Source organism: Ovis aries, chromosome 20 (genome assembly GCF_016772045.2).
Source record: "Ovis aries strain OAR_USU_Benz2616 breed Rambouillet chromosome 20, ARS-UI_Ramb_v3.0, whole genome shotgun sequence".
NCBI classification, from domain to species: Eukaryota; Metazoa; Chordata; class Mammalia; order Artiodactyla; family Bovidae; genus Ovis; species Ovis aries.
The window spans coordinates 47,924,613-47,947,451 of record NC_056073.1 but is presented as its reverse complement, the minus strand read 5'-3'; the positions used below and the strand labels follow the sequence as shown (position 1 = coordinate 47,947,451).

At 47.6% G+C, this 22,839-nt stretch overlaps 1 protein-coding gene across 1 annotated transcript in view; it reads right to left on the bottom strand.

Moving 5' to 3' along the window:
* F13A1 (coagulation factor XIII A chain) overlaps positions 1-20,169 on the bottom strand; it is a 140,787-nt gene extending 120,618 nt beyond the window's left edge. The window contains exons 1-3 of the mRNA XM_004019144.6: positions 20,100-20,169; positions 17,981-18,128; positions 4,808-4,996 (exon numbers count right to left, since the gene is read on the bottom strand). Of these exons, the coding sequence (XP_004019193.1) occupies positions 4,808-4,996; positions 17,981-18,110 (319 nt within the window). The 5' untranslated portion in view covers positions 18,111-18,128; positions 20,100-20,169. The remainder of the gene's footprint in view (positions 1-4,807; positions 4,997-17,980; positions 18,129-20,099) is intronic.
* Between the last annotated feature and the right edge of the window lie 2,670 nt (positions 20,170-22,839).

The window sequence follows — 22,839 nt, the reverse complement described above, 5'->3', positions numbered from 1 at the left end:
AACAGATCACTAGTCCAGGTTCGATGCATGAGACAGGGTGCTCAGGGCTGGTGCACTGGGATGACCCTGAGGGATGGGATGGGGAGGGAGGTGGGAGGGGGTTCAGGATGGGGAACACATGTACACCTGTGGCTGATTCATGTCCATGTATGGCAAAAGCTACCACAGTATTGTAAAGTAATTAGCCTCCAATTAAAATAAATAAATTAAAAAGAAATTCTCTCCTCGGAATGACTCTGTCTCAAAGAAGTCTCAAACAAGTAGGGAGCCTGAGCTAAAGTCACAGCATATTAACACCACAGGCTCTTCCCAGGTTTTCACAGCTCCAGCTCCAGACTAACAAAGCCTATAATTAGTGCTCTGCCCCATCAGTCCCGGGTGTTCATTGGAAGGACTGATGTTGAGGCTGAAACTTTGGCCACCTGATGCAAAGAGCTGACTCATTGGAAAAGATCCTGATGCTGGGAAAGAATGAGGGCAGGAGGAGAAGGGGACGACAGAGGATGAGATGGTTGGATGGCATCACTGACTCGATGGATGTGAGTTTGGGTGAACTCCGGGAGTTGGTGATGGACAGGGGGGCCTGGCATGCTGCGGTTCACGGGGTCGCAGAGTCAGACATGACTGAGCGACTGAACTGAACTGAACTGAACTGAACCCCTGCCTTCCATGATGTGTGGTGGCTGCAGGCTAGAGGTGGAGAGAGGGAAAAGGCCCCATAGACGACCGGGCACATGTTCCACATATACCCGCCTCCTCCAAGTCATTAACACCTCCCACGTGACTCTCAGAGACGGCTGTGCACCGCCAGCCACTAATGAATGAGCTATCAAAGCTCTGAGCACAAGAGAGGGGAGCGCTGGCCCAGGAAAAGCAGCAGCTCTGTGCTCACCTTCTTTCTCTGCCTGGGGAAGCCCGCATGCAATGGGTTAAATCTGGGACCATCTGAGAGGCTATTTACTTAAATATTTAAAAAGAAAGAAACTCAATTTGAAGGCAAAATCACTTATAAATAAATCCCATGACCCTAGGTTCTGAGGATAGCCACAAAAGAAATCTCCAGGGTATTAAGGCAACCCAGCTCAGCTTATATAAAGTCACAGGGAAAGAAAAGAGCAATAACAAAGAAGCGCAAACTGGAAGCATATATGTGTGGTTATTTTCTCTGTTTTTAATAAGACAATAGGTCTCTCTATGCAACAGTTACACTCTTTGAAATAGTATATAAATTGATTTTTGTTGATAAATCTGCTTTAAACACCCTAAGATAAATATCTGAAGACTCTTATGAGTCCCATATTTTTTACAAAGTATTCTCTTTTCTGTTTTTTAAATCACTTCGTCACATTCTAGGTTTCTTGAAGCTGAAGTACACTTGCATACACACGTCTGAGCACTGAATTGCATTTCTGATTCATATTCAATACTCGTCTCTTCTTATTATGGCAATAATTTTTTTAATTGAAGTAGAGTTGATTTACAACACGGTGTGAGTTACAGGAATACTGTGTAGGGACTCACTGTTTTTGCAGAATATACTCTATCAAATATTATTGCAAGATCGTGGATATAATCCCCTCGGCTATGCAGCAAGACCTCGCTGCTTGCCTAGTTTAAATGTAGCAGTTTGTTAATCCCCTGCCCTTCGCTTGTCTCTCTTCCCTCTTCTCTCTCCTCTTTGGTGACCACAAGGCTTGCTTTTTTCGCATGACGCTGCTTTTGCTTTGCATATACACTCATTTGTCTTGTTTTCTAGATTCTGCATTTAAGTAATATTACACAGGATTTGTCTTTGTCTCACATTTAGCTAAGCATAATATTCTCCAGGTCCATCTACGGTGCTTCCCTGGTGGCTCAGAGGGTAAAGCGTCTGCTTGCATTGCAGGAGACCTGGGTTCGATCCCTGGGTCGGAAAGATCCCCTGGAGAAGGAAATGGCACCCCAACTCCAGCACTCTTGCCTGGAAAATCCCATGGACGGAGAAGCCTGGTGGGCTACAGTCCATGGGGTCGCAAAGAGTTGGACACGACTGAGTGACTTCACTTTCACTTTCAAATGGTAGTATTTCACTCTCTTTTATGGCTGAGTAGTATTCCACCATCACACACACACACACACACACACACACACACACACACACACACACACACACATCCCATCATCTTAATTCAGTCATTTGTCGACGGGGATTTGGGTTGCTTCCACATCTTGCCTATTGTATACAAATAGTGCTGCTGTGAGCACTGGGGAGTGTGTATCTTTTCAGGTTAGTGTTCTCCAGTGTTTGGGGGTTGCATATTCAGGAGTTGAATTGCTGGATCGTTTGGCAGTATTCATTTTAAAAATCTTTCTAAGGAAGCTCTATACTGTTTTCCACCATGGGTGTACCGCCATACGTTCTCACTGACAGTGTCGGGGGGCTCCCTTCTCTCCACATCCTCTTCAACACTTATTTGCAGACTTCCAATGACGGCCACTGTGGTCGGTGTAGGACAGTACTTCACTGCGGTTCTGATTTGCATTTCTCTAATAAGCAGGGGTGCTGAGCTTCCTTTCATGTGCCTGTTGACCATCTCTTATGTTTTCTCTGGAAAATGTCTGTTCAAGTCTTTTTGCCCATTTTGGATTGAATTCAGTGCTTTTTCTTGCCATTGAGTTATGTGAGATGTACTGTTCTTTAAAACACGCAGATGTTTATCTCAAAGGTAAATCTGCTATGCTTCCCCCCTCCCCTTTTGCTGAAGGAACACATGTAGTACTCTTTTTATTTTTAAATAAAAAGGCAAGACTAAGTGCTTACTGGAGTGGATGCTGTGATCTTCTGTCCAGACTGCGTTTAGGACGGAGGCATCCTTGTCCCCGATGCTGGGAGCGCTGGCGGCTCAAGGCCCTCAGGGGTTTACCCACTGCCATAGAGCCCCAGCTAACTAAGTACCCCCTCCCTGGGAGTAGCTTATGGTCAATGACAGTCCATGCTAGAATATAAAGGGCCTATGCCCTTGCCTCAAGACTGGCCAACCCTGAAGACACAGTCCAGCTCCAGCAGGCATGGTGGGACCCCCTGACGCCTTCGCCCAGCAGAGCTCAGCTCCTCCCTCTGTCCGGCACTGACCCCTGCACTCCTGCTCAGATGGTGACCTGGAGATCACACCCCAGAAATCTCGTTTCACACAGCTCTCCTTCTCAGAGTCTGTGTCCTAGAAACCTGATCTAAGATGGTCATCTTATTCTTCCTGAGACTTTCATTATTATAATTCTTTTATGAGTGATTGTGGGAGATCTGAGACTTCAGACACGTCCAGTTTAGGGACCCAGCTTCCCTATTCTCCCCTCACTGCCTGAAATATTTGGTTATAAAGATGAAGGCAAAAAAAAAATCCCTATTAAGGTGAAACAAAACTGGGTATTTATTGACATGTGTGGAGTGATCCTTTTATTATAAATGTGTCGAGGAGGTTTTAATCATATCTAGTCCACACAAGCTTGCACACCTACACACAGAAGAAAACTGAATGACCTTAGGGAAAGAAACAAAAATAACTTTTCTTTGTATTTCAAAATACTGTTTAAAAATCAGCTGTGGATTCTTCTCTCACCTGAAGTAGCCATTATTAAAAAATATTAACAATAAGAGTCTACTCCCTAAGTGTAATTAAACTGTTATTTCACTTTGCCTAACACGCCAGAATGGTTCATTTAGTTCTTCCTTTTCTCATTGCACAATTGGGATAACAAACAAGTCGGTGTAGAACTCAATCGCCGCACTGGTATTTTTTATTCTGATTCAGGGATCTCTTTTCTCCTCTCCCCCTTCTCTTCTCTCTTCAAACAATTTCCCCACATTTATGTGCAAATTCACATTGTAAGCTCAAGTGAGCACAAACCACATTCCTCAAGTGATCAGCAGCCTTAGATTTCTTCCCTAGGGCAGCATGCATTTTTAGTTGTGGTTTAATACTCTTATAGTTATTCCTACAGATCAGCGATTTTACATCGACGTCTCCATATAGTCACATTGTGCTCACTTTTTCCCCTCCTTTTCCTACTTGGCTCCCTTCCCTTTTGCTTCACTTGCCTTCATTTTGGCCGTATTTCCACCATGGAGCCCACATCAACACCGATGTGTGTGCTTCATAATTTTTCCCTGAACTCACAATGCTTTACTGATCTGTGCACTCGCACATTTACACACACACACATAGGCTTGGCATACACGCCTCTGTGTTTCGTTTCCTCACCACCTCTCTTGACATCTTCTGGTTTAGGTCGAATTCACACTGCATTATGTGACTATGCCACGGTATTGCCAGCCCTTCCGCTGCGGAAAGTTGCTCACTCTGAGGATGTTTTTGTCACCATACACAGCGCTGCAGTAAATAATGCCCACTTTTTAAAAGTGGATTTGAAGATTTTACATATCACTGGCATAGATTTCTAAGGGTGAAATTGTGGGGTCAAAGGACATACATCTTTTTAACATGAACAGATATGGCAAATTGTTTCCCAGGTTATTAAATTGCATATATATCAGCACTGCGTGCTTTTCTCTACATACATTAACATTTTATGCCAACTGGGCTCACTTCTACTATACCAGCTCTTTCCCTGACTAGGCAAATGATTTATTGATGTTTGGCATTGTGTCAGACCCACCCTAGAATGTAGAGTGCTACAGGGACTGTATGTGATTAACCCCAGTTCCAGCCAACTGTTAAAGTGTGATTCCAGGAAATACACCTGTACCACTTTGCAATTATGAACCATGGTATCATGACTGTTTTGAGCAGAGCTTGCACAAGGCACTCACCAATGACATACTCCACCCTGAAGAAATCCCTTCTGGGGTCATAGGGACGATTGAAGTCGATCTGAACGTAGAAAGACTGTCCTCTACGTACAATCAGCTGGTTGTTGCTGTATTTGTCGGTGTGGTGGTCCACTTTGTTGCTATCCCACCTCTCCTTGAACAGGTGAACATTCATAACATTAAGGTAGTCTATAGACAAAGAAAACAATCAAGGAGAACATTGAGTAATTTTGGTTTAAACACACACTCAGAAAAACAAGATTATTTTTCCCGAAGATGCGAGGTAATAGGTTTATTACATAAAACTCTATACAGGGGGCGGGTAGATTTCCGAATCGGTCTCTTGTGACATCCTTGCATTGAAAGAAGATTTTTAAAAAGCCTTTTCCCCTTCTGACCCCACTTCAGATCCCACTTCGGGTGTAAGAGGGCAGTGATGGTGATGCCTAGCGTACAGGTCTAGATACAGAGAAACCAGGACTCGAGTCAAAGCTTCATGTCCATGTCTCACATTGGTGTTCAAACAGTCAGCTGCTTCCCACAGTGACTATAGCGTCTCTATGGTGGAAAAAGCAGGGAATAACAGGTTTCAATTTTTTATCTTTAAAAGGGGAGGGATCAAATCTGACAAAGTTTCCAAGGGATGTTCTAAGGACAGAATAGACCATTAATCCAAAATTCTCCTCTTATTCAGGAAGGGTAAACCTCCCCTTCCATAATTCTAAAAGGAGCTCTTGCCCTTCGAAAGCAGGGATCAGAGGGAACAGGTGTGGGGGAAGCGTGTCGGTGTTTCTGTGAGGGAGGCAGGATTGTTTCCACATTGAACAGGCAGAAACAAGCTTCGCATTTGCCTGGCTACCAACCGACCAGTCTGGAAGCAAACCCTGGTGTGATGCCAAAATCTTCAGGTTTTTCCTCTGATGTGCGGAATCGGGAGTGTAAATGTCAGTTATATATTTATCTGAGACATGATAACACTGGATGAAAGTTAGATCTCTTTTAGGTTTTTCCCCATTTGTCTGCAACGATCACTGATGTGACCGTAACTCTAGTTACCCATCTTCAGTGCAGTTTAGAAGATCTGGTCTAAAGATGGGCGTCCCTCGTGGCTCAGTGGGAAAGAATCTGCCTGCAAAGCAGAAGAGCTGGGTCCAGTCCCTGGGTTGGGAAGATCCCCCTGGAGAAGGGAATGGATACCCACTCCAGTGTTCTTGCCTGGAGAATTCCATGGACAGAGGAGCCTCACAGGCTCCCATGGGATCTAAAAATAGAGCTCTGTGTATGCATTTGGGGTTCTAAAGGGCCACGGGGGAGACAAAATTGGGCGAGGGGTGGGGAGGGCATCCTGCCATCCTGACTTCCCTCTCTTTTCCTGACCATCGGGGGAAGGCATCCTGACATCCTGACTTCCCTCTCTTTTCCTGACCGTGCCAGCTGTGGTTTGTGCTCACAGTGTAGATGGGGTGCTGGGGCTTCACCCTGTGAGACTCGGTGGCTTCTTTTGCTTTTACACAGGAGTCTTGAGCAGGATGTCTAGTCCCCTCCGAGCTCATTTTGTCTCATAGGCAAAATAGAGAAATTGGGTTCACTAAGATTCTCTATAGTTCTGAAGTCTAGGAGTCCCGGAAACACCTGGAATTAATTCAAAGTCCAGGTAATCCCGAGTTTGATCTCAGCTCTCACCATTACTTAGGTCAGGGAGGTTGCCTCCCAGAAGCTGAGTTTTCTCACCTTTAAAACAAAGACACTAATTTCTTGGGAAGGTCTACAAAGAGTCAACGTCCTCACGGGAGAATGGGTCTGACGTTCTGCCTGGGACCAGAGGCTTCTTTGTGGCTCACTGACTACAAGCTGTGATGGGGTTACTTTGTGTTTCGCGTGGTGCGGTCCTCAGCGAGCTGTTCTGACTGTGACACGGAGGCGCACGGAGAGCCCAAGATGCAGCTTTGCGTTTGCAGCATCTCAGAGCCCTGCTGAGTGCCTGGTCCCCGGAGGTGCAGTTTCGTTCCTTTAGGAGGCTGTGGGCCGAAGACGTTTATTTCTACACCTCTCTCTTCCAAGCTGCCTGCCCCCTAAGTTCTCTGGTCTTATTAAGGTCACAATCCCCAGGGTAAAACGAGCTTCAGAAAGAGCTGAAGAATCATGAATGTCCCACTTGAGAAGGACCTCAGGAATCAACTCACTCGGCCCTCTTTCTTAACATCTTGACTTTTAATAATGTTTTTTTTTTTAATGTCTAAAACCTAATTCCTCAAAGAAGAGTTTAACCGCTCTCCATTCATCAGCACCAGTGGAAGGAATATACTGATATTACAGCATCACAGACTCTCAGAGGGCAGAGGTATTGATAGGCCATCTGGTAGACCTGCCGTACGAAACACCTCCATGAAAATCCTCGTACTTAAGCCTTTAGTCTCCATCTGAACAGGGAACCCATTGTCATATAAAGCAAACTGTTCATTTTTATATAATCCAATTATTTGAAAAATCCTTATAAGATGAACAGACATCTGCTTCCCTATAATTTTTCTAACCATAGATTCTGGTTCTAACTTCTGCATAAACATAGACTATGTTCTATTCATTTCATCTGGCGCTGTTTCTGTATATAAAGATGACTGTGAGTGTTCCTCTGAGTAAAGCATTCTCTAAGCCATCAGCGTTCTTTAAGAAATTATTTCTAGACCTTTTACCTGCTCTGAAATATATATGCTCCATTTTATGAAATTATCTCTTGTAGTGTTTTTCCTAGAATTAAATACATCTTTAGTTATGATTTTTCCAGTGAAAACCAATGAGACCACTGCATCTTCCAAAATAAATTTCTGTGATTTCAGTCCAAAATACCATTAGTGTTTTGGATACGCTTATTGTTCATTTACATTAAGCATGTGGTGAAGCAAAACTTTTAAAACTACATTCTGATGTCACTTCTGTCAGCAGTGGATTAAAACTCAGATCCCTATAAGTCAGATCCCTGTAAGTCACTTACTCATGTTGTTATCTAACCATTTCTATCAATGCAATTCTTTTTTCTTTTTAGCCTAATTTTAGGGCCTTACTAGTTTCAATTTAATTTTATCTTATCGTATTAGGTTAATTGTTCCAAATTCTTAAGATAATTTTAGACCCTAAGTGTATATTCAATTCTTTACCATCTTAGCCACCCAGAAGGCAGCCAGTGTAGGCGACGTAAGAGACGCAGGTTCTTCCCTGGGTCGGGAAGATCCCCTGGAGGAGGGGATGCAACCCACTCCAGTACTCCTGCCTGGAGAGTCCCGTGGACAGAGCAGAGGAGCCTGGCTGGCTGCAGTCCGTGGGTAGCAAAGAGTCAGGCACAACAGAAGTGACTTAGCATGCAGGCACATATATTCAATACATTTAATGTCCTTCCTAACTTCCTGTCCTCCAGGAAGTATGCAATTTTATGCTGTCATTCAAGACATGGATATAGATACATTAGGTCACTGCCAAGTAAATACAAATGCACAGTGGTAGATATGGAAAAGTGAACAGGTAATTATGATGCAGTGTCGTGAAAAAGTAAAACACTCTGATAAATGAAATGAATGATGAGTGGGGGAGGGTTTCTGGCAAGGGGCCCCTAACCCAGACTAGGGCGGACTAAGGAAGCTTTCCAGAGGAACTGAGGTGTGAACAGGGGTCTGAAAGCCAAGCAAGTTTTCCAGGTAGAAAGAAGGGTGGGAGAGAAAGGAGGATGAGCGGAGACTGAGGGGAAAGAGCGCATGGGTCACTTTGAAAGTGGAAAGGTGGGGACGTCCCAGATGGTCCAGCGGCTGACTCCACGCTCCCAATGCAGGGCCCCAGGTGAAATCCCTGGTCCAGGCAACTAGATCCCGCATGCGGCAACGGAGATCTTGCACCGTCAAAATCAATCAATGTTTTTTTGAAACAAAGCTGAAGCGATTGGTTGACTGGAGGGTTACAATGCGACCACCGTGGAGGAGAAAGCAGAAAGCCTTGAAGTCCCTGTCAGGGAGTTTGGACTCTTAACTGCACTGGGAACGCAGTGAAGAACCTGAACTAGCAAATGAATATGGTTAGATGGGTGCAGAGACAAACTGAAACTGCCTCTCCTGGTGACAGAGAGGAAAACAGATTGGAGGGTGGTGGTGCTGGTGGCAGAAAGGTCAGCTGGCAGGCTGTCGGGGTGGCCTTCCAGGTGAGGGGGGGAGAGTCCAGTCTGCCTGTAGAGCGATATCTGATCCCAGGGCACCGCCAGGATCTGCCTCAGCTCTTGCCACCCCTCCCTGCATGATGACCTGCCCCTAAAAATGAGTGATTTCCCGAGCAGGTCTGCCTGTGTGGAAGAACAAAGCTAGAGAGAGAGAAGCAAGTCCTTCTTTGCTATCAGGCTCTCAGTGGCTCTGGTTCCTATTGCAAATGAAAACCCTGGCTTTCCAGTTCCACACCCCAGTCTGGTGAACCTGGTTAGCGTCTAGTGCGTCTGACTGAAGTCAGTTCATCCTTATGTGGCGCCATGAAGTTCTAGTTCTATGGGATGTACATGGGGGATTGAAGGAATAGCCAGGGTTAAATCCGTTTGGGAAGTGCTGGTTTAACCAGAGTTGATCAGGATTCCTGAGCTTCCCCGGTGGCTCAGTGGTAAACAATTTGCCTGCCAATGCAGGAGACATGTGTTCAGTTCTTAGGTTGGGAAGATCCCCTGGAGGAGGACATGGGAACCCACTCCAGTATTCTTGCGTGGAGAATCCCAGGGACAGAGGAGCCTGGCGGGCTACCATCCGTAGGGTCATAAAGAGTCAGACAAGACTGAAACGACTTAGCATGCACACACACAATCAGGGTTCTTGCAAAATTTATGCGGGACTGTCATATGCTGCTGTGCACTGCAAATCTCCTATAGTAGACTGCTTTCCAAAGTCGAATGGCCATGAGAAGTATTTTCGTGTGTGTGGAGGATTTTTCAGAATATGTTTTGGGAGATACATCACTAATTGTAGAACTCTTCGAAGTTATTTAATCTGAGTCCAGTTTTCTTATTTTTAGAAAGGCAATGAAATGCCTCATAGGGTTGGTGTAAGCGTTAAATGAAAAAGAAAAAGTGTATATAAAACACTTTAGCACAGTATCTGGCACATAGTAAAATCTAAAAATTATTATTATATTGTTATTTGTATGCTAGGAGAAGTAGAATAGCACAATGGATAAGAGTATGGATTCTGGAACCAGACTGCCTGGACCCAGATCTCAGTTCTGACACTGACTATCTTTGTGACTTTGGACAAGTTACAGAAACTGGTGCCTCAGTTTTCCCATCTGCAGAATGACGGCAGTGTGCAGATTCAGTAAGACAATGCTTCTCAGCAGACAGGCCTGTCTTTCTTTTCTTGAATTTCTACAGGTGGAGGGAGTCATTTTCTCGTCCAGATTTTCAGAATATGTTTTTCTTTTAAAAAATGTCTATTATCATCAGCCACTTAGTATGATCCTAATACAGGTGATTTTATCTAGGGGTCTGTAAACCCCTTAAGGACCGGACTTTGTCTTAATCATCTTGTTACTGAGCCTGAAGACCTGAAGTCACTCAGTCCTGTCCAACTCTTTGCAACCCCATGGACTATAGAGTCCGTGGAATTCTCCAGGCCAGAATACTGGAGTGGGTAGCCTTTCCCTTCTCCAGGGGATCTTCCCAACCCAGGGATCGAACCCAGGTCTCCCGCATTGCAGGCGGATTCTCTTCCAGCTGAGCCACAGGGGAAGCCCTACTGAGCCTGGGGTAATACTTTAAAATTTCCTAGCAAATATGCCACTTTTCACTTCAAACTAATGTAACAAAACCTGAAAATCTGAAACGAGGAGCTGGCTGCTCATTTTAAAATAGAGCATTCCATTTATCATAGTATTAACCATACGAGTGCTTTAAATGTTATTTATCAGACAATTGCATTCTCAAAATATTCAGGGTAGTATATAAATAGTGCCAAAGATAATGCAGGGGTTTTAAAACAGGAAGCTCCAGACCAGCAGTTTTGTTTCAGACTGGAATAAAAATGCCCTGTCTTCACAGCTCACTTGGACCACTCATTGCAAAGGGTAAAAAAAAGTGCTAACGAACTCATTTGCATCTGCAAAACTTCAGCTCCCACCCCCACCGATCGTAGTTTTATACCTTTTTCATAGTGAAAACAAGCATATGTACTAAATATATGCTAAGAGAGACATGAAGAGTTTGTTTTAAAATAATGTAGCCTACATTGTTGTGTATTTGACAATGCTTAATTCAAAACATGTCGTTTTTAAAAAACATTGTTCTTTCTAAGTGATCTTTATCTTTTCTATTGCAATATCATTCTAAGTCAATGCCTTCAGAAAGAAAGAAAAAAATTATAGGGAATCACAGTGGTACCCTAAGTGGGAAAAAATTAAGTCAATGGTAAGTAAAATTTTCCTATACAATTTTAAAATTTAAAAAAGAAAAACTAATAACATGTAAAAAAAAAGTTCATGCTAAAATCATTGAAACTAAGAGAAATCTTTCATTTAAAAAATAAAATGACTAAGATGTGGAAGATTAAATGCTCCACTGAAAAGTTGAGAGTTTAAAGAAACAATTTTCTAGACTGCAGTTAGATGGGTATGACCTGCAGAAGGGCAATGAGCAGGAGAGTTTTGTTTAGAAGGAGAAGGAAGTGGTAGACATGTTGCTCTCTCGCCAACGTAATCTCCTAGTCAGTAGCAGATTTCAGTTTCTTGGGCTCAAAAATCACCATGGATGGTGACATTAAAAGCTGCTTGCTCCTTGGAAGAAAAGCTATGACCAACCAAGAAAGCATAGTAAAAGACAGAGACATCACTTTGCCAACAAAGGTCCCTATAGTCAAAGCTATGGTTTTTCCAATAGTCATGTGTGGATGTGAGAGCTGGACCATAAAGAAGGTTGAGCATCAAAGAATTGATGCTTTTGAATTGTGGTGCTGGAAAAGACTCATGACAGTCCCTTGGACAGCAAGGAGATCCAACCAGTCAATCCTAAAGGAAAGCAGTCCTGAATATTCATTGGAAGGACTGATTCTGAAGCTCCAATCCTTTGGCCATCTGATGCGAAGAGCTGACTCATTGGAAAACATCCTGATGCAAAGAGCCGACTCATTGGGAAAGTTCCTGATGCTGGGAAAGATTGAGGGCAGGAAGAGAAGGAGATGACAGAGAATAAGATGGTTGGATGGCATCACCGACTCAGGACATGAGTTTGAACAAACTCCAGGAGATAGTGAAGGACAGGGGAGCCTGGCGCGCTGCAGTCCATGGGTTGCAAAGAGTCGGACATGACTTAGCAACTGAACTACAACAACAATCTATAGATTTACTAAGAGTTACCCCAAGTCTTGGAGAAGGAGATGAGGTCCCCAGCACCACTGAAGGAACCCCTTTTCCTTTACTGCTCACAGCTTGTCACTCCCAGATCAATCAAGTATTTTTTTCTTTTAATACCTCATAATTGCAAGGACTCTGCAGATGGTTGTCTGCAGATATGAGCACAGGTTGTCATAAGATATCAAGAAAGTGGTATATTTTTCTTGAACCTTTTGCTTGGTATTGCTCTTTCGCATGTAGCAGGGCCTCCGTAAACACTTATTAAGCTGGCATATTGATTCGTCCTTTGTTTACTGGCTTAACAAGACACGGTTTAGATTGAAGGAAACTTCTCATCACCTAGGCTCCATTCGCCACAAACAGGAAATGAATTTGCTTCTCCCTGGCCAAGCCCACTTACTGGCAGAATGGAGCAACTCATTGCTAAGCCACATTCCTTTTTTTTTTTTTTTTTTTTTTTTTGTCTTTTAGAGAGATATTGTAGCTGGAAACTTGGCAGCTTTCTCTTTCAAAGTGACAGCTTTCAAAAAGTCTACCTAACACAATTTAGCCTAATTCCAAAACATCAGAAAATGGACTGCTAAAAAAAAAAAATCTCTCCTCATGAGCCAGCTGCCTCCCTGTCCTCCTACCCTTCTCCTAATAGGAAAAAATTGGATTAAAAGTAGATTATTTTCTCCTTAGTTTGTAAAAATATTCTTCAGAGAATGATTATACCTGTCACAGATGGAACCCTTAAATAAGTTAAGTGTTTAGGTTCATATTCTAGGAATTCCCTAGTGAACTGAGTTCTCCATGCAATCTCTGATAATATTATTACCAAACGATAGGTATAAATACTGTCTATGGGGAGCTAGGTCTCTTTATTGTGAAAACAACAGGATAAAGTTTCCTTCCTCATATTCCTTTTGAATACCCAGAATTTTAAACCATCATTCATTAGAATCATTAACAACATTTTCTTAAACAGCTTATTGTTTTTTAACTGTGGCTATTAATATTAAAATGTCCTGTACTCTGAGGGACTTCCCCAGTGGTTAAGACTGCGTGCTTCCAATGTAGGGGACATGGGTTCAATCCCTGGTTGGGGAACTAAGATCTCGCATGCCGTGTGGCATGGCCAAGAAAAAAAGAAAAAAGAAGAAAGATGCCCTGTATCCTGAATGCGTAAGAAATGCTCAGCAAAAGCTAGAATGAGAAAACTGAGTCTAATGCTCTCTCCAGGGGCTAAACCCCTCTCGTCTGTTTCTCTTCTGGCCTGAAGTATCTCAACAGCCCCCAAATGTGCCTCTTTCTCCCCATTTTCTCAACATTAGCATTTTTTTTAATAAACATAATTCTGATCATGTCACTTGCTAATTAGAATCCTTGACAAGTGTCCTGTGTCCGGAGAAGGAAAGGTAAGGTCTTCAAAGCCTGTTAGAATGAGACTTCGGCTTACCTTTCCCGGGCGCCTCTTCCCTCTCTTGTCCTCACTACTTAACATACGCTGTTCCCTCCGCTAGAAATGCCCTTCCACACACTCGTCTGCCTGGAACACTCTTACTCATCTTCTATGCCCTAACTCAGGCGTCCTTCCATCAGGAAGCGCTCCTCAACCTCTTCCCCAGTCCACTGACACCACTGGTCACTCCTCTCACTTATTTGTTCCAACCACTAGATGGACAGTTGCTTGAGGCCAGGGATTGACTTGTTCATTTGTGTGTCCCCAGAGAGATCTTGGCATAGTTCCTGACACAATCATTGAACATTTTCCCACAAATCAAGAGGAGACGTGTGAACTGGTTCTACACAGCATCATCTCTTAATCGTACACTGAGGGTCTTTTTTATTCTTTCAGTAATCTTGAACCCAGAGAGGTTTCCTCTGCACAAAGGAGAGACGACCTACTAGTCAATTAGTTGATTTAGTTCTGACATGGAGGGAGGGACAGGGAGGGGGGAGATGATCAGAAAGGCACAGACCCCGTTAGCCTGAAAATACTAGATCCTGCCTGCATTTGATTATCTTTTTTTTTATAGATTGAGCTTGCTTTCCAGTTTGAATTCAAATTGCGTTAGACCTGTCAAATGAGAATTATAATTACTGCTGCAAATGATCCCTATTGTTGCCAACAGAGAGTCGAACCAGAGCAAGAATACAAGCTTATCTTCCGGAACATTACATCTCCTGCTGAAATAACCTTTGAGACCGGGAAGGCTGTGGAGCGATTTTCAAAAACACCAAATGAGCACGCAGCACAGCCTATTAGAAAGAGATGCAAATCCAAACAAGCTGAGGGGATTTCCAGATATTTCTCTCAGCTACAGTTGAGTTCAAAGGGGAGCCACGAAGGATCCCTAAAAATACAGGAGAACATCAAACACCACCACGGCCTGGGCTCCACCGTCAGCTCAAACATCTCAATGTTTCTTACAGCGCGTGCTGCCATATGGGAGGAACCTTATGTTTGTTTGTACATTTTGAAATACAGGCAAAAATCATTCTTAACCAAATGTGCACTGAAGCCCTGCATTAAAAGCGTTGTTGTTTAGTCGCTTGGCCGTGCCCGACTGTTTTTGCAGCCCCATGGACTGTAGCCCACCGGGCTCCTCTTTTCAGGGGACTTCCCAGGCATGAATACTGGAGTGGGTTGTCATTTCCTTCTCCAGGGATCTTCCCGACCCAGGGACTGAACACACATCTTCTGCACTGGCAGATGGATGCTTTACTGCTGAGCTACCTGGGAATCCCTAGTAAAGGTATTACATACACTCAATAGATATTGTCTACATCCGCTGCCACAAGAGTATGCAAAGGGGAAAATCTGGCATTTCCCCCCTCTTCCTCCTCTTGCCTCTCCACCCTTCTCAATCCATCTCACAAGAGCAGCTTGCTAAAGGGACACTTTGGAAAACTACCATGAGGCCAATGAAGAGAGTGTGGCTTAGGACTTTGTTATCCTGGAAGCAGACCCTGATGCTGGGAAAGATTGAGGGCAGGAGGAGAAAGGGTCAGCAGAGCACAAGACGATTGGATGGCATCACTGATTCAATGCACGTGAGTTTGAGCAAACTCCGGGAGATAGCGAAGGACAGAGAAGCGGGGCGTGCTGCAGACCATGGGGTCACAAAGAGTCAGACACGACTGAGCGCCTGAACAACAGTCCTGGAAGCAGTCATCTTCAGATGGGATCGAGAAGATACAAGTCCTCCACTGGTGGCCGAGAAAGCTACAAGAAGCTGGCACTTAAACCCACGTGACCAGGTCTTAGCAGGGACTTGGGGTAAAGAAGACATATTTAGTCCCAGAAAACTCACTTTTAGTACAATTAAACAGACTTTTGAAATATGAAGGATATTGGGAACTGGCCCTCCTTGATCAGATTATATATATATATATATATATATATATATATATATATTTTTTTTTTTTTCTGTTCGACTCATCTGGGACTTATTTCTATGCCTCCTGGGCTCACGGGTCCTTCCTCCGTGCATGCGGCACTTAGCTCATCTGTAGAACTACTAAATGGATACATGTTTTGAAATCAGAAACCTGTTATTAATAAGAAGGTTACAATGACTCTAGGACTGATGAGTCATTCAGTTCTCAAGGGACTGACTGTTCACTGGACACACACACCCCCATACCAGGGCCTGTCATAAGTATCCCAGAATGTCACTCGGGCTGTGAACACATCTGACTGCCAAGCAAATAATGACTGATACTTCCAAATAAGTCAGTTCAAAATAACTCCCCACCCTTGCCTCCAAAAATAAGCAACCAAAAAATTAGTATTTCTAGATTTTTAAAAACTGAACTAACCACTCAGGTTCTCTGGCAATTTTCTTATTGGCAACATTTTGTTGCATTTTTTATATCTGAAGGTTGCAGGCTACACACATAGCCTTAGATCAAGGTTCCCATGTGTGGGTTCCAGACTTTGCAGAGGTGTGATAATCTATATCGTCTGAATCAGTGAGCACATATTAATCAAGATTCCCACAGCCACTGGTCATTGAGCCTCATGACGACTGTGAAGTGGATATTGCTCCATTTTGCTGATGGGAAAACTGAGGTTCTGGTCATTTTCATGATGTGCCCCCATGTCCCAAAAGTGAGCAAGTGGAAGATGTTGGACAGGACCCTGGGTCTTCTGAGTCCTGGACCAGGGGACACTTTGTGACACCTCACTGCCTCTGTGGCATCTCCCACTTCTGTACCCCTTTCACTTTCTGCTCCCCCAGCCCACTTCTTAGCACCTTGCCCCCCTCTCCTGGGTCCCAGAGTCTTCTCTGCAGGAGGGGAATTTTGCTAGAAAACTGAAACAAGATAACTTGTTTGGTTACACCAAGGTACCTTGGTTGGTAACTTAACATCTGCACGCTTTCCAATTGTATCTGCTTTTAAAAAGAAGAAAGAAGGCAGGCGGGCTCCCAGACTAAGCAGTGAAGATGTGAACACCAAGCGCTTGCTTTGGCCTCAATCTCCCAACCTGTAACATGGCAATTCAGGCGAGCGGATTAGCAAGTCCTTTTAAACTCAGTTCTGTGGCTCTAACGGTACAGTGTGCAGAAGCTGGAAGGGAGACAGGGCTCAGAACTCCACGTTAACACCGTGTCTCAGCCCCAGAACTCAGCCAAAGACGCCCTTCAGTTCTGTGAGCCCAAGCTCCCAGTCTGGATGGAGCCCCACGGGTGGTCCTGGGGTTTCTCTCCGTCTTCACAATTAGATATCACGTCATCTGGACATGATACTAACACAATCGAACCTGCCATCATGCCCAGCTGTTCTCCAACTTGCTGGGTTTGCTCATAACCAGCATTGTCCTTGCCATTCTCTTTCAAGCTCTGGTCTCTTTCGGGCTGAGCAGGTTAACCACACCCCACAGGGTGATCGTGAACACCTCCCCTAGAAGGGGGTGTTCACTCCCCGGAGAAACCAACACAGAGCCCCTCAGGAGCAGAATCGGGTTTGGGTCCCTGGGTGTTCCCTGCAGGTTTCTGCTCAGGGACATGAGTCTGAGTGTCCCTGCCGCTCCCAAGGGAATGGTGTCTGTGTCACCAAGCCACTGCTGGCACTCGGGCCCCCTGACAGCAGCCAGGGCTGGGAGGGGATCAGCACGGCCGACTGTTCCCAGAGCAGGTCCCTCTGGACGGGTAGAGGTGAGAGCAGGGGGCACAGTCACAGCGCCTGTGCCCGGGGCCCCTGTCCCTGTTACAGCAGACCCCAGCCTCTCTCTCCAGCACAGCGGTGGACACGCGGCCCAGGGTAGGAAGGAGGTGGGAGCCAAACAATCGAAACGGCCACGGGGTTTCGGAAGTGGAAACTTCCAGCGAGAGAACATTCTTAGAAACAGACCAGTAGGGCAGCAAGAGGCCTCCGCTAATGGCCTTGCTTCGAAGAGGTGACCTCCTTGGCATTGCTGTTCTGGTGGTTTAGTCACTTCGTCATGACTGGCTCTTTTGCGACCCCGTGGACTGTAGCCCGCCAGGCTCCTCCGTCCATGGGATTCTCCAGGCAAGAATGCTGCAGTGGGTTGCCATTTCCTTCCCCAGGGGATCTTCCCGACCCAGGGATCGAACCCTCCTCCCTTGCGTTACCAGGTGGATTCATTTCCACTGAGCCACCAGGGAAGCTCTCGACATCACAAAGCGATGAGGTAGCAGAGCTGGGATACAAATCCTGGTCTTTGGTGCTTTTACCACTAAGAGAGGGTTTTGGAGGCCCTTCTTTAAACAAGAGACTGGCAGGGGGCCAGCTTTGGTGGGAGCTCGGCGGAGACGGAGGGGGCTGACCCAGCACTCGGGGGGCCGAGGGAGGGGCCCGTACCTTGCGGGTTGAAGCCCCTGGGCACCAGGCCCTGCAGCTCCACGGTGGGGGGGTCGTTCTCTGCTGCATTGGAGGTGTTGCGGGGGATGGCTCTCCTGCCTCCGAAAGCGGTCTCGGAGGACTCCGACATCCTCAGCCTCACAGGTTCCTTGGGGGGAGCAATGGAGACACAGACAGGAACATGAAGCCAGTTACTTTTGCGACAAGGATTCAAAAGGGGAGAAACAGATGTATCTGTCCGTGACGGCTCTTGAGCAACTCATTTTGAGTTTCGCATAAATAAACCCTGAGACGTGGCAGGAAGGGTCAGTCTAATGACAGAGAACAGCTCCCCAGAGGCTTCGGGGGGATTTCGTGTTTGTGAAAACATGGAAAGCAGAAGAAAGAGGGCTTATTTGGAGCAATGAAAGCTGTAAAAGATTTTGGAGAGCGGGGTCTTTTTCTCATTCCCCCAAAGGGTATCTCTTGGAAGAAACATTTATGCAGGTACCTCTGCCCATTTTCTGTAGACTGGTGAGGTGTCCTCACTGAAGAATAAACTCACACACTCACGCCAGATAAGTGGCATTCTTTCAAACATTCATGCCTGCAAGTTAATGCAGCCAGTGTTTATCGAGAGTCCCCTCTGTGCCAGGCTGCGGTTTGGCCAGTTGGGATGCGCAGAGAACCATAGAGAAGGATGCTTGCCCTCAAAGCTTCCAGTCTAGGGATGCTTACACTCGAGCCTGACATGGTGCAGCAGTGAAGCCGGGAGGGTGTGCGAACGTGGTGGTCACTGCTTTGGAGCCGGGACCCCAGGGAGCAGGACTAGGGAGAGGAGAGTTTGGGCAGGTAACCCGGAGGCGCCTGCGATATTAGAGAGCGCTATAAATAGCCCGTTTTGAAAGGACTCCCTCCACGGGGCTACACTGCCCTTGCCCCAAGACTGCTTCCCTTTCCTTCCGAGTCTGGGCAGACAAACGACCAGTTTAAACGCCACACCTCCCCGTCGGGGTCCAGTCGGCACTTGTTGACTGAGGGGCCAAATGAAGGGAGACTTTGTCTCCAGCTTTTGGGTTACCCAGTCAGGACTCCGGGTTCTCTGGCTGTTTCCAAAAGCCAGGCACACCCTCTGAAGATGAAGCGCAGCCTTATGGAGGCTCCAGGGAAGGGTGTGAGAAGGTGGGAGGGGAGGGGAGGACCGGGGTTGGGGGTAAGCTGCCCAGGGGCTAGCGGAGCAAAGACTGCGGCGCTGGAGGCCCCGAGCCCCTTCCCCGGGCGCGGGGGTTTGGAAGGAGACAGCAGTGTTTGGAAGTGCCAAGTCTGAGCGGAGGGGCCGTAAATACCTGCAGCCCTATTTACAGTATCTTGTGGGTTATGCGGTGGGGGAGAGAAGAAGAATTAACAGACCAGGCAGGACAGAGGCGTCCTCTGGTGAGGAGCAGCCGAGGGGGCTGCAAGGTGGCTATGGGCCGGTGCGGGCGGGGGTGGGGTGGGGGCTCCAGGAGAGGGGTGCTGAGCAGTAGTTTCTGGGGAGGGAGGACTGGAGGCTGGGGACCCCCAAGTGCCTGCCAGGTGAGAGAGAGAGGCCAGTGCAGGCCGGGCTGGGTGGGTGCAGGTGGGCACAGGCCCTGCCCCCTTGCCAGGTCCGGGGGGCGGGGGAGGTGCTCAAGGTCGGCTCTGCCTGCCGCCTGGGAGGGGCTTCCGGAGACGGAGAGCTAAGCCTTGGACCCCAGTTGCAGCAGGAAGCTGTTCTTACCTGGGTCTCCTCCACCCTCCCCGCCCCCTCCGCCTCCCTGCCCTTTGCATCCTCTTTCCTTAGTCTGCTCCCCTGTGTGTTGAGGGGGAGACCCCAGCTGCCCTTTAGGAGCCGCTTAGGGGTCAGCCAGCAGCGCCTTTAGGAAAGCTTCCCAGGCCCCAGCTCAGAAGCCGCGGGGCTGAGTGGATGCACAGTTAGGGGTGAAGAACCAAGTGGAGTAGCCGGGCTGCCTCCGTCCCGGCCCCTGCTCTCCGAGCACCACCCGAGCACTGGCCCGGAGACCCAGGGGCGGGGGCGGACGGAGGAGGCGGCGGCCCGGGACCCCCGCGTGCGGGGCTGCGGGTGGGATGCCGGCAGGAGGGGCGGCGGCGGGCGGCCTACCTGCGCTCCCTCCGAGGTGCCCCAGCGCGGGCCGGCTCTGGGCGTCTCTGGGGTACTTCCTCAAAAGGACACAGGACCGACCAGAAAGTTGGTTCTTAAATAACTTCCTAAGAACGCCCCCACTCCCGTCCCACAGCGATTTCTCCTCCCACTGCCTGACAGCTGGAGCCAGCGGCGCTCTCTGAGACTTTCTCTTTACCCCGCCGTCCTGGTCCTGCCGTCTCTCCCCTGCATTGCCTCCCTGCGCCCCTTCCCTCCAGTCCTGCTTCTCACCTCGCCCACCTGCAATCTGCCGCCCCTCCCCGGCCACTGGGAGACCGCACCCGGCCCTTAGGTCAGAGGGTTGGGGGGGGAAGGGTCTCCGCACTCAAGGGGACAGTTTTGCCCTCCAGAGTTCCAAGCTTGGCTGGCCAGGAGGAGGGGTCTGGTCACAGACAGCAGTGACCACGCAGCATGTGTAAAACTGAAGGGACAAACATTGGCGCCCCCGGCCCACCACCTGCCACCCAGCACCCAGCACCCAGCACCCAGCACCCACCACCCAGCACCCACCACCCGCCACCCGCCACCCACCACCCAGCACCCAGCACCCAGCACCCAGCACCCAGCACCCACGACCCACCACCCACCACCCACCACCCACCACCCAGCACCCGCCACAAGCTTTGCTGGCGGCACGGGGGTGGGGGAGGGGGGCTGCCGGGCAGAAGGAAGGTGAGAATACCCTGAACGCTGCGCAAAGATGAGAAAATAACACTTGTTGGTTTGTTTTTTAAATTTTTTCCCCCTGAAAACTATTTTGGTTTCTTTTGAAATGATGGGAGAAAAAAGAAAAGACACATTTCCCTCTAAAACTTTCCATGTATTCTCCCTCCCGAGTCTTCCTGTCTTGAGCCACGCTTTCTTTCAGCCATGGCTCTTTCTGACTGCCCTTACTGTCTTCCAGTTTCTGACCCTGCTGCTTGATCTGATTTAATAGAAAACTGAAAAGGTGCCATCGTGAGAACGCTTCAAGTTTCGAGTCTGTGAGCTCGCCTGCAGACTCCCGTCCTTTCTGTCTCTCCCTGTTACTGCCCCGCCCACCCCTTGCCTGTGGCCAAGCGCGCTGTGTTCCCTGACGCCCGCCCTGGGTTCCCGTCACCGTCTTTAGGCCCCTGTAGGGCTTCTCCACTCTTTCTCCTGGGCCTTGTGCTCCATGCCTCGAACAACTGCTTCCCATGGGCATTGTCCTCAACGTCACTTCTCTCCAGGGTTTTTAAAATCCTTTCCTCAACCCATACCCCCCCGCTACTGCCCTTTCTCTTCCCTTCTTCACTGCAAGCTTCTGTTCACCTCATTCCACTGAAACTGTAGTTCAAGGTCACCAGGAAAGTGAAAGAAAGAAAGTGAAGTCGCTCAGTCGTGCCTGACCCTTTGCGACCCCATGGACAGTAGCCTGCACCAAGCTCCTCCATCCATGGGATTTTCCAGGCAAGAGTACTGGAGTGGGTTGCCATTTCCTTCTCCAGGGAATCTTCCCAAGCCAGGGATCGAACCCAGGTCTCCCGCATTATAGACAGACGCTTTACCTTCTGAGCTACCACCGGGGGCCTGTGCTAAACCCAAAGGGCAGGATTCAGTTCCTGTTTATCTAACCTTTGGAGGCATTGAGCTCTGTTGCCCGCTCCTGCCTGGGAGGCCTTTGCCCTCGCCTCTGCAAGGTGCACTGCCAGGACTCTGCTCTGAGCTACCCAGGCTCCCTCAATCATTTCAGCAACCCCCATGCTGCCAGGTTCCGTCCTGACTCCTCCCACTTCTCGGTCTTTAGCCATGGACTTCAGCCTGCCCTCTCTAACCGCCCACCAGCCGTCTTCACTTGGCATGCCCCAGTGATAACTTGCACTCGTGTCTAAGATGAGATAAGAACCCTGGACCAGAAATGTCCTGGTTCCTAGATACCCCTGCCCATGTGGGGTCTATAGAAGAGCGGTCGGCCTTGTACCCTCCAGACTAGGTTCCACAGTCGCCAGACCCCCTGGGATTCCTGGCTGTGCTGTGCATCTGAGACCAGCCCACCACCCTCACAACTACCATCCCAGTGATGCTTTTGGCCCGAGATTCACTGAGTATTGTGCGAACATGCGTGCGTGCTGCTTAACGTTCTGACTCTACCAGACCACCAACCCAGAAGCACTGAACATGCGATGGCTTTCCCTGTGCCCAACAGTTAGTGCCAATAGGAGAGTGTCCGAGGGCACCAAGCCCTGGCATGTGGTCGAAGCCCATCCATGTCATAGACCTTTCCCCACAGTCCTGTGGCTTAGAAATCAGCCCAAGGTTTTCTGACTGCAGGGCAAACCCTTGCTGGACTTCTACAGGAGCAACTGGACGCAGAGATTCAGGTCTAGAGTGTCTGGGCTTCCCAGTGGCCCAAGTGGTAAAGAACCCACCTGCCAATGCAGAAGACAAGGGACATGGGTTCGATCCCCAGGTCAGGAAGACTGCCTGAAGAAGGAAATGGAACCCCACTCCCATCTTCTTGCCTAGAAAATCCCATGGACAGAGGAGCCTGGCGGGCTACAGTGCACGGGGTCCCAAAGAGTCGGCCACAACTGAACACACCCTCCTTCTATAGCGTCTTGTCTCTGAATGTCCCTTGCTTGGCTTGAAAGTGGCACAGTGTATGTATTTAAGGAACTTAGCATTTGGGATTCAGCCAGAAAAACAAAAATGCCTTGAGGTGTTTCTAAAGAGGGAACTT